The sequence below is a fragment of the Aedes aegypti genome, chromosome 3, assembly GCF_002204515.2.
Source record: "Aedes aegypti strain LVP_AGWG chromosome 3, AaegL5.0 Primary Assembly, whole genome shotgun sequence".
NCBI classification, from domain to species: domain Eukaryota; kingdom Metazoa; phylum Arthropoda; class Insecta; order Diptera; family Culicidae; genus Aedes; species Aedes aegypti.
The window spans coordinates 341,709,721-341,720,297 of NC_035109.1; the positions used below are offsets into that span (position 1 = coordinate 341,709,721).

General features: G+C 43.7%; 2 protein-coding genes across 2 annotated transcripts; both read left to right on the plus strand.

Annotated features, from left to right (window-relative positions):
* The first annotated feature begins 3,448 nt into the window (after positions 1–3,448).
* LOC110678228 (histone H2B-like) lies at positions 3,449–4,008 on the plus strand. Its single transcript, XM_021850846.1, has 2 exons — positions 3,449–3,523; positions 3,576–4,008. Exons 1-2 carry the CDS (start codon positions 3,449–3,451, stop codon positions 3,954–3,956), a joined length of 456 nt encoding a protein of 151 aa, XP_021706538.1. The 3' UTR covers positions 3,957–4,008.
* A 1,348-nt stretch (positions 4,009–5,356) lies between these two features.
* Positions 5,357–6,827, plus strand: LOC110679117 (histone H1-like). Its single transcript, XM_021853115.1, has one exon. The coding sequence runs from the start codon at positions 6,086–6,088 to the stop codon at positions 6,764–6,766; it is 681 nt and encodes a 226-aa protein (XP_021708807.1). The 5' UTR covers positions 5,357–6,085; the 3' UTR covers positions 6,767–6,827.
* The last annotated feature ends 3,750 nt before the right edge of the window (positions 6,828–10,577 follow it).

A 10,577-nucleotide genomic window follows, 5' to 3' on the forward strand; every position in this document is an offset into this window, starting at 1 on the left:
GCCATAGAAATTTGATTTCCCTTGAAAATCAACACAACCTGTTTCATTTATCATTTAATACCATAACTAGTTCTTGCCAAAATACTGTGACAAACTATCTATACACCTGTTCTCCTCATCGGGGTGATTTAACGGTCATTCAACTCTTGGGGCTGCATCGTAATGGATGCTAGAGGATCGATTTTATGCCAAATTTTGACGAATATGGCATGACTCTGGCTGAACGATGGTAGTCCACTAGAATCAGTCTCTCAACTGGTCTCATTCAGCTTTAGACCTTTCAGTATCCTCCCATAAGCCTCAATTTCAGCTGTTTTGGGTTAGGTCCACATGATGTTGTGGTAGTCGACCATCTTGCCTATTGTTATCCAACTGAATAGTGGCTCCTCTGTGTCAATTCCTGCGTCCTTGTTGGAATATTGAGCTGGGCTGACATGGCCTAGCTATCATAACGAGGTTCTTCTCGGTATTTTCCCCAACAGAGCCCCTTCTCAGTGAGGAATTCGTTCGAACAATTGTTTTGCCCATAGTAGAGCACACATTCTTCCCAGAACAATGGTTCTCCCAGGTAAAAAGTGGTTTCCCATGGTGGAACCCGAGGTTCGTTCTGGCAGTTCAACTCGTCGCAAAAACTACGTGTTTCTAGAGATTGCAAAGGAGATAGTAAGACTCTCAAACCCTTTTTCTGAATTCAAGCTGCTAGGATGCAGCAGTCCGGTCATTAAACGGCAAACAAGACAGCTGGGACGAATTCATTTCCTATTTACCTGACAGTGCTATCAAAAGACTGTGGGACAAAGTCCATCGATTAACGGTAGTTAAAAGTAGACAGACTATTAAACTAAAATCGTATCAATCACTAACAATCCTTTCAATTATTACCGACATCGTTTGCTGATTACACTTTCCTATCTCCGCCAATATACTTTACATCATCCAATAACGTACTTTCGCTATTACTATTTATTCACAAAATAGAAAGTCCCAAATTTAAGAGGAAATCTAGGAGTATAATTGTGATTTTTCATTATGAAAGAGTTAGAATTGGGCTTTAACACAGATCCCAGGGTCATCAGCTGGCCTGGGATGATTGTGGTTATCCTTCTCAAGAGCTTCCTATAGGTGTAATTCCATCTCCTTACCATATTCAACGACATTTGGAACGCGGCCCGCCCGTGAAAATCCCTGAACTCTTGGAGGAAGGATTGTTGTTCCCATTCCACAACCCGATAAAGATAGAAAATGCGAAGTTTCGCCCATTAACTCTCTTGTACTTATAATCTGTGTATTGGGAGATTCTTGAGAAAAGTTTACAGAAGAATAACACGACTCCGATTCATTCACCTTATCTCACTCACTGACTTTACATTTTTGTCTCTCTTTCTGGATCTCCAGTGGTTTACCTAGATAGACGTTTGCTTTATATGGCTACTGCGAATAAAGAATCATATGAAGGAGAGAAAATTCTACGATGAGGAATATCAGATTTATGCTAACTTGTACGTTTGTAGGATATCAGGGGTTTTTCGCAATATACAATCATAACCTTTGATGAAGTTATTGAAGTTGAATTGGGAATCATTGTTTCCTGTACGCTTAAGCAATAGGTTGAATTGAGAAATTAATAATTGTAATTCTGAGAGTTTACCTTTAAGTCCGAAGAGATTCCATTGTAATGCTAGGCAGGATTGAGTTGGGTTGGTTAGAGACGATTGACTATTTATGAGGGTTTGATGTGTGCCATTGTGAGATTGTGAGTGAGGGGAGTTGAGACGAGTGGAATCCATTAGAGTTTGCAGTTGGTCGTTAGAGTGCCAGGGTGGTTTGGGGGAGATTTGTAGTTGAATGGGGGATAAGCAAGATCAGAACATTGTTGCGATTGGTCAGCAATTGCTTTTTTAACAATGGGGGGCATGAATTTCCGTGGTTGGATGACGTTTGTGTTTCTGAACGCTTGGCTTTGAAGGACAGCACTTACCTGGTTCGAGACGCCTACACTGGGTTGTCCGGGGGCACTCTGCTTGGCACTGGAATCCGTTTCCATTTCGGAGCCGCTACCTTCATCCTTCATAATCTGGATCTTGCGGGATCGCTTCTTCTCCTTCTTTACTGGTGCACTTCTTTCAAGTTCCTCGATCCTGCTGGTTAGCTTGCTGATGGTTTCGGTCAGTTGCTTGATCAAGTCGTCTTTGGCTTTCAGTTGATCCGATTGTCCCGTAGATGTACGGGCGTTGACCAACCTCTGCTGAACTGCTGAGCTGACGGCAGCATAAGAACCGCCGCCGGATTGGATCTGCTTCTTCGCTTCTTCCTGGGAAATGCCTTTGGTGAATCGCAGCCCTAACGATTTCCTTCTCCATCGCGTACACAGGGCAGGATCGGTTAGCAGGTCCGTGGGCCACTTGGCAGTGCTGGCAGAAAGGGGCAGCGTTGCACTCCCCTTCGAGATCGTGGGTTTTGGAGCAGTTTCGGCACTTTGCAGCGCCTTTGCACCGGAGTTTGGAGTGGCCATAGTTGAAGCACTTGTAGCATATCATCGGGTCCGGGATGTACATGCGTGTCTTGATACGCAGTGGTCCGACCTTGATGTGTTCGGGCAACTGCTGTTCGTTCAGCGTCAGAATGACAGTTGGGGTATTAACCGGCTTGCCATCCTGCATTCGGGTGATCCGTTTTTACACCGACCACTCCGTCCTTGGCCAGCCATTCCATCAGCTCTTGTTCCGTCTTGGTTTGGATTTCACGACATGAAATCACGCAGCGCCTTTTGTTGAAGACGGGGTGGAGTTCCACCGTCACTGCCGTTCCGTTGAAGAGCTTCTTCATGCTGAGCAGTTTTCCTTACCTGCCCAGCGTCACGTACTCGTAGCACATACTTCATCCCGTTCGCTTCTGTTGTGTGTTTTCGATTTCGCCGACGAGGTCCTGCATTGATTTGCCCACGATGAATGGGCACAGCTTCGTATCACCGTCCGTTGCATACAAGGAAAGGATTTGCAGCTGGCCGATGCCTACGCCGCCCATCCATTCCGGAACCGTTGGACCGCCATTGAACGCCGTGGGGGGAAGCCCAGGGTCCCACCCCGAACTCGCCGCCATGCTCGCTCACACTTCTTCGCGCAAAGGCTCTCTTTGCACTGTATCACTTTTTTCACACTAATGGTATAAAGTCCTTTACCGTATCACTGTTACTGTCACTGTCACTGTCACTTGTACCACTGAAAAGTGGTTAACTGTTTCTTCAACCGCGATCGGTTGGAATGTCACTGCACTGCTCACTGTTTGAATCGCTCGGAAAATACTCGCTCTCGAATACACGTCCGCGCGCGCTGGTGGTTGAAAACTGAATGATGATGATGATGATAATGATGGTGATTTCACCGGATGAGGGTATCTTTTATACATGCGTAGCCCTGCGCTGCACTCATACTAGGATGGTGCGAACGAAATGGATGAAGTAGCAAACGAAGCGAAGGGGCGGAACAGCGCTCACCATTCTACGGGTATAAAAGAGAACCGACTGGTTCGGTCGGGCATCAGTTTCAGTTTTCGTTTGGAATCTAAAACAACGTTAGCAGCACGATGGCACCGAAAACCAGCGGAAAGCCGCGAAGAAATCCGGCAAGGCCCAGAAGAACATTGTCAAGGGCGATAAGAAGAAGAAGAAGCAGCGCAGGAAGGAAAGCTACGCCATCTACATCTACAAGGTGTTGAAGCAAGTTCACCCCGACACTGGCGTTTCGTCGAAAGCCATGAGCATCATGAACAGCTTCGTCAACGACATCTTTGAGCGTATTGCCGCCGAAGCCTCCCGCCTGGCCCACTACAACAAGCGTTCGACGATCACATCCCGCGAAATCCAAACCGCCGTCCGGCTTCTGCTCCCGGGAGAGTTGGCCAAGCACGCCGTTTCGGAAGGCACCAAGGCCGTCACCAAGTACACCAGCTCCAAGTAAATGACGACCGACACTGCGTTCAATCACACCAAACCAAAAGGCCCTTTTCAGGGCCACTATTTCAATCCCGAAAAAGAGTTGATTTTTGAAAATCTGACACTAGACTGTTTTATCACACTATTGAACCGACTGAGGTAGTGTCACGGCGGTGACTTCATACGTGACAACACCCCCCTCTCTTATCAGTTTTGAATTTATTCAATTCATTTTATTTATTCGATGTTATCAGTTTCAGTATTGATTAATTATAACGATTACAGTTGGCAGAGATTTGGATCCCCATTCAGCTGCGTAATAAATAATAGGAACTTATTGTTAAGCAGTATAGGGAAAAATCTGTTCACAAAAAAACCCTAGATCTAAGTTTTTTCCATCCGTTTGAATTTAAAACAAGAAGATCCACTTCGTACGTTCAACATTTCTGCTGATTGCAAAAAAATGTTGTACCTTAACCACACTTCATTCACTAGCAGAACGTTTAAAGTTCAATATTTATGCTGATTGCCATGTTGCACCTTAACAACTTCATTTTTGCTATCGGTTGTGCTGCATGTTAGTAGTTTAGACAATTTTGACATCATAGGACTAGCTAGCTAGGCAGGCATGATGACAAGTTTCGTGGTTCGTTCGTTCTTCTTCTCAACGTATTGGAAAGAAGCTCATTATGTTTTCTAGCGTCCCATTACAAACGATCTCGTAAGAGCATCCAGCAGTTCAGGCTATCATAATAACGTTTATTCGAACAACAGTTGATGCAAATGGTATCGATCGGATAATCTCGATAATGCCATCAATCAGTTCCCATTGATGGGGCCCATTCACATAGTTCATGGGTGGGTGGTGTGTCTTCGAGATGTAACGGGTCAAACGAAATTGGGAAAACATTCTTATACACAATGGGTGGTGGGCGCGTTGCAAATGGTCATTGTTGGCGTTATGAAGTTTGCGAATGATGGTGACATGACACGTTGTGTGGTTGCCATTCGGCTTCCTGGCTCGGGTGTTGCTCAGTACTAGCACGGACAGACACGTTGAACAGCCCCTGAGGGCACTGTACACAAAAATATATCTCGATCGGGGGGAGTGTAGGGTGCAGTTTCTACACCGGGAACACGTGCCGTGGGGCATGTTAGGGACTTCCGAGAACAATTTGTCGCGAATTCAGCGCGACATGTCCGGTACTACTGCCGCCAGAAGAGATTGTATGGAATGTTCATTCGATGCAACTGCAGCTAGCAAAACCGATGCCTATTCGGGCAGATTTCGCACTAGCTCATTTGCAGATTCCACCGCAGGGAGGGTGCTTGCTTTGCTTGCTTGCTTCTTGAAGTAAAACATTCTCAGATAAGCTAGATCCATAGTAGCACGTGCACTGTCCTTTTCCAATGCAGTTGCCGCCGATGGCTGAGGCAATGCCAGCAATTTGCACACATTCGACCAACCAACAGTGCACAGGTGGAAGGTGATTAGTGTTTGGTGACATTGTTTTCCGGACAAAATGGCACAAACTTGTGTGACTGACGTCATAGTCGAGCCCAAGTTTTCGGTATGTTTGATGAAAAACATCAAATTAACATTGTTCAAAGTTTACTAAAACCAAACGCGTAACATCGCTCGTCGGCACTGGGAATGACTTTGTTTGAGGCTCATTAGGGGCCATTAGACACCGGCATACTGGCTATACCCGCATGTCACCGCAAAGAGCAACCATTCATGTTGCCAAATTCACCACCGCCGTGCAGGGTGGTATTGTTTCAATAGTTACTATTGATTGTTTTATCGAGCAAAGCCACACCATATGGCGCACGGGTGCTGTAAAGACATGTCTCAGCGGTGCTTCTCGCGAAACCGGCCCGATGTGGCGATGACGGGCTGCTAGCGAGACTCATGCACTCACCAAACGGACATACTAGACAGGCAAATACTTAGTGCGATTACCGGAAAAATGCGTTTTAAAAAGGTGTTACCAAAAATATGTACAATATTTCGCGAACAGTCATCCAGTGGACGACCATGTCTGCATCCCTAACACAGACGACGAAATCGAACACCGCACTGTTGCCAGAATTTCCGTCATTCATTCGTTTACTATCGCCATCGTGTGAGTGTTACTCTAGCTACCTATCGAGATGTCTGAAGTTGCCACTGAAGCCGCTGCCGCAGCCCCGGCTGCCTCGCCAGCCAAGACCAAGAAGCCAAGGGCCCCCAAGGGACAGGGCAAGCCGAAGAAGCCGTCGACCCACCCCCCAGTCAACGACATGGTTGTTGCTGCCATCAAAACCTTGAAGGAACGCAACGGATCGTCCCTGCAGGCCATCAAGAAGTACATCGCCGCCAACTACAAATGCGATGTCGCCAAGCTTGCCCCATTCCTCAAGAAGGCCTTGAAGAATGGCGTCGAGAAGGGCAAGTTCGTCCAAACCAAGGGCACCGGCGCTTCCGGTTCGTTCAAGCTGAAGGCTGAAGCTAAGAAGGCCGCCAGTGAGAAGAAACCGAAGAAGGCCGGCGAGAAGAAGGCCAAGAAGGCTACCGGAGAGAAGAAGAAGGCCACCAAGAAACCAGCTGGGGAGAAGAAGGCCAAGAAGCCAGCCGGCGAGAAGAAAGCCAAGAAGCCGGCTGCAGCCAAGAAAGCCAAAGCTGCTGGTGCCAAGGCTGCCAAAAAGGCCGGTGGTGTGAAGAAGGCTGCTGCTCCGAAGCAGAAGGCCACCAAACCTTCCAAGACCGCCGCCAAGAAGCCCAAGACCCCAAAACCGAAGAAGGCTGCCCCAGCCAAGAAAGCTGCCGCGAAGAAGACCGCTGCCAAGAAGTAAATTTGGGACAGCAACCGTACTGTTGTAAAACAGTATCTAACATCCAATCAGTCCTTTTCAGGACTACCATCCAAGTTTAGAACAAAGAGTTGCACAGTCAATGATATTCCATTTCCATTTATTTCCAGAGGGAAATAAATCCCCCCGAAAAGTTACGTGCACTTTGCCACTGAATGGCGAATTCTTCCCGAACCCTTTCGCAAATCAATAAAATTGGCCAATCATGCACCCCTTTCTCTGCCAGCAACTGTAAAGCCCGGACAGGTAGGCGAGCACTGGCTGGCACTCACTGTAGCGGTGCATCCGTACCCAAAGCAAACCTCCACTAGAGGAACAGCTTTTGATACACTCGAATGATTCAAGGATTTGAAGAAGTCTATCGACTTAAAGGCTCCCCCAGATCTAAGCGACTTTTTACGGCGACAGCGACAAAAAAACGTCGCGATTTCGCAGCGATTCGCGTCGTGTCAGTCAAGATGGTTCCATAGAAGAGTGCTTGCAGCGACACAACAACGAAATCGTGTCGCTGTCGCCGTAAAAAGTCGCGTAGTTTTGGGGGAGCCTTATTTAAATCGGGTTGAGATTCGTAGCGTTGCCTTGTGAAACCAAAACATGTTTTCGCGGCAACCTGGAATCGAACCAAGGACCTTGCGATCGATAGGCCCGTGCGTTTTTAATACACTCAGGCAAATGGACTATCGAAATACATTGGATGCACTTATGAAAATTCGCCACAATAAATCGGGTTGAAATTCATAGCTTTGCCTTATGAAACCAAACATTGGCAACAAAAAATGTTTCTCGCAGCAACCTGGAATCGAACCAAGGACCTTGCGATCGTTAGGTCTGTGCGTACACCACGCGCCTACCGACGCCTGGATGTGAGTTGATGCTAAAACGAAACATAAAGCGTTCGTATGTCAAAATGCAAAATGTATGCATTTCGATAGTCTAGTTCACAGGTCCGTACGTACCGGACCTACTGGGCAGGCTGAGTATCGACATCCCAAGTAGAGCGGTCAAGTACAGTTTGCTGCTAATAACCAAAGTAATCTTGACAGCTGATCCAGTATGAGCGAACTGCCACTATTTTCCTTGCGGAATAATCAAATTACTCTTGTGGATGTTGCAAATTAAGTTAATTGGCAGTAAAATACTAAGCCCAGGGATTGGCTTCTGAAAATCTCAATCTTTCGGGGCCAATGGGTCGACCTTGCTCAGTATGTTTGATTTTCGTAATCCAATGCTGTTCCACTATTCCAAAGATGAGAGCAAATCAATACAGTGTAACTGATTTTAAGCGTGATTGGCGAATCGAACGCCTCACATCCCCCCATCGCAGTTTGGGTACGAGAGAAAGAGAGTGAGCACCGCCGCCATTTGCTTGCGTGCACCGAGAAAAATTTGCGGCTCGAAAATTTGGCCCTGAGCTCCTGACACTCAAATTGAAACCGGTAAATTACTTCCGCCGCTGTTACTACACGTGGAGCATTTCCGTTGGAGTGAACGCGTCTTCATTATCAAAATTTTTTGTGCTCATTCTTTTGATTTATTTCGCACATGGGATTTTGCGAATGCCTCTTCTTCTTCTCATTTTTCTTGGCCGGCTTCTCACTTTATTTTTTTATGTGACCATTTTGCTCACATGGCTTGTTGGGAAGTTGAACCCAGACACCTTCAGCATGGGTTTGCTTTGTAGCCACCGACTTTACCACTACACTAAGGAAGGCCTTGACTGCTATTTATCAACATTATGCTCTTCAAGTGCGTCTTACTGCCGAGTTTCAGATAATTTGGCCGATGCCAAACTCCAGATGCCAAAATAAATCAGTGTTTCATTAAATTGATGTTTCTCTAAAGTAATTAAATCTAGGGTGAATTAAAAAAAATAAAACAAACCCACACATGTAGCAGCATCTACCTTACCTATTCAATTTGTAATCGATTAGTTAACTAATGAGAGATTAGAAACTCTTAAAATGCTGTTCCCAAGGAAATCTGGATTTATTGTGGTATGAATATTCAACAACTTAGGATTTTTTTTTGTATCCAATATGTTTGAGTGCAAAAACTTTCGGCAAGATTATTTTAGGCTAGTAAACTTTTCTTTCAAACTCTTGAGTCAAAAAGTTAGAGCCAAGCTCAAAAAATCAAACAAACATTGTTTGGTACTACATTGCTAATTATTGAGAAAAGTGAAACCTTTTTAAGAAGTTAGTACCGTAAAATGGGGTGTTAAGGACTCGTGGGGTTTTAAGGGATTGAACTTCTCCATCAAGTTTGAAAAGTCACAAAAACGTCGGAAGTCGATATATCAGTCATCTGAAATGCTTGCTTTGTTCGGAGGATTGTGAGCTGCATTATGTGATCGGGGATATCTATTAATATTAGGTATTGTGGAGTCTAGATATTGAAAACGATTCAAACCATTTTTGAAAGAATTTTATTGGCAAAAAAGATTTAACTACAAAACAATGAAACAATATTAACAAAACTATGTGAGTAACCCAGAACATAAGTATATTTAATTGAGATCACAACGCAGACAAAAGCTTTTGAAAATGTTATCTAGATTTCGCCTTTTAATATTTCTTATGGAAAAAGTTTCTTTTTGAAAGTTAGCGGGGTGTTAGGGGATTATCTTTTCTACTACTTTTTCCAAGTTACAAAACTCGTTCGATTTATGCCGATATATGTTCCATTATACTTTAGGCTTGTTCCGTGAAGTAACACTGCATTGTAAAGGTTAAGGGGACTATTTTGTTTGTTACTGAATATTACTAAAATGTCTAGCCCTGAAAATATGGGATTTTTTTTTTTTTTTTTTTTTTTTTTCTCAGAGGCACCCGAGTTGCGCGAAGAGTGAAACCAAATCTACCTATCGAACTGTCAAACTGTCTACCTATCGAGCAGACCAGCAAAACAAATAGGGGCTATTTTCGAAGACGAAGGAGAACAATCATTCAAAGAAGCAAATGCAAATATATAGGTTATGATCCTGTTGCATTCAAGTATCAAAACCAATTCAAGACAATTTCAATATCGAGTTAGGGAGAGTTAACTGTACCGTCAAGCTACCATTCACCGTGCATTTAAGAAAAATTTGCACTTCAAAAAAATATAAAACTATTCCAAATAATTTGAAGCGTACTAGAATACCACTACGTAGCGGGCAATTATATAATAATTCAGGGAAAAATCTAAAACTAGTGATGCATAACAAAAAATTAGTCAAAAATTATGTTTGAAAATGTCATGTTAAGGTCGCCTCGTACCGTTCTATGTGTCACCATTTACCGTGCGTATAGTTTTCGTCATGATTTGATTTTGTATCTTGAAGAAACGTTGTTAATGGAGCAACTATGTTGCTAGTAGTGTGCGCATTCATTTTTAAGAGTATTCAAATCTTCATTTACAATAAAAACTATACAAAGTTTAAAAATTGGCTAAATTATTATTTTTTAATTAAAATCGTTATAGGAGGTTTGACTGTATTGTCCAAACCATTCCATATTCACTTAAATTCTAAATATGAAGTAGTTTAATGACGACATAACAATAAATCTAATATTATCGCATAATTTCATGCCTTTTACACTATACACGGTAATAGGATCCATATATATTGAAAAGGATCCATTCACCGTGCATTTGGGTTTCGACTGAAACACAATAAAAATTCTAATTTGCATTAAATCTCATTGCTCATACGATGAAATACATCTTACTAATAATATCCACAGTGAAAACTTGTTGAAATTTTGAAAAATTTCATACTCTATCGTTAAAATAAAAAATGTGATTTTTTGGC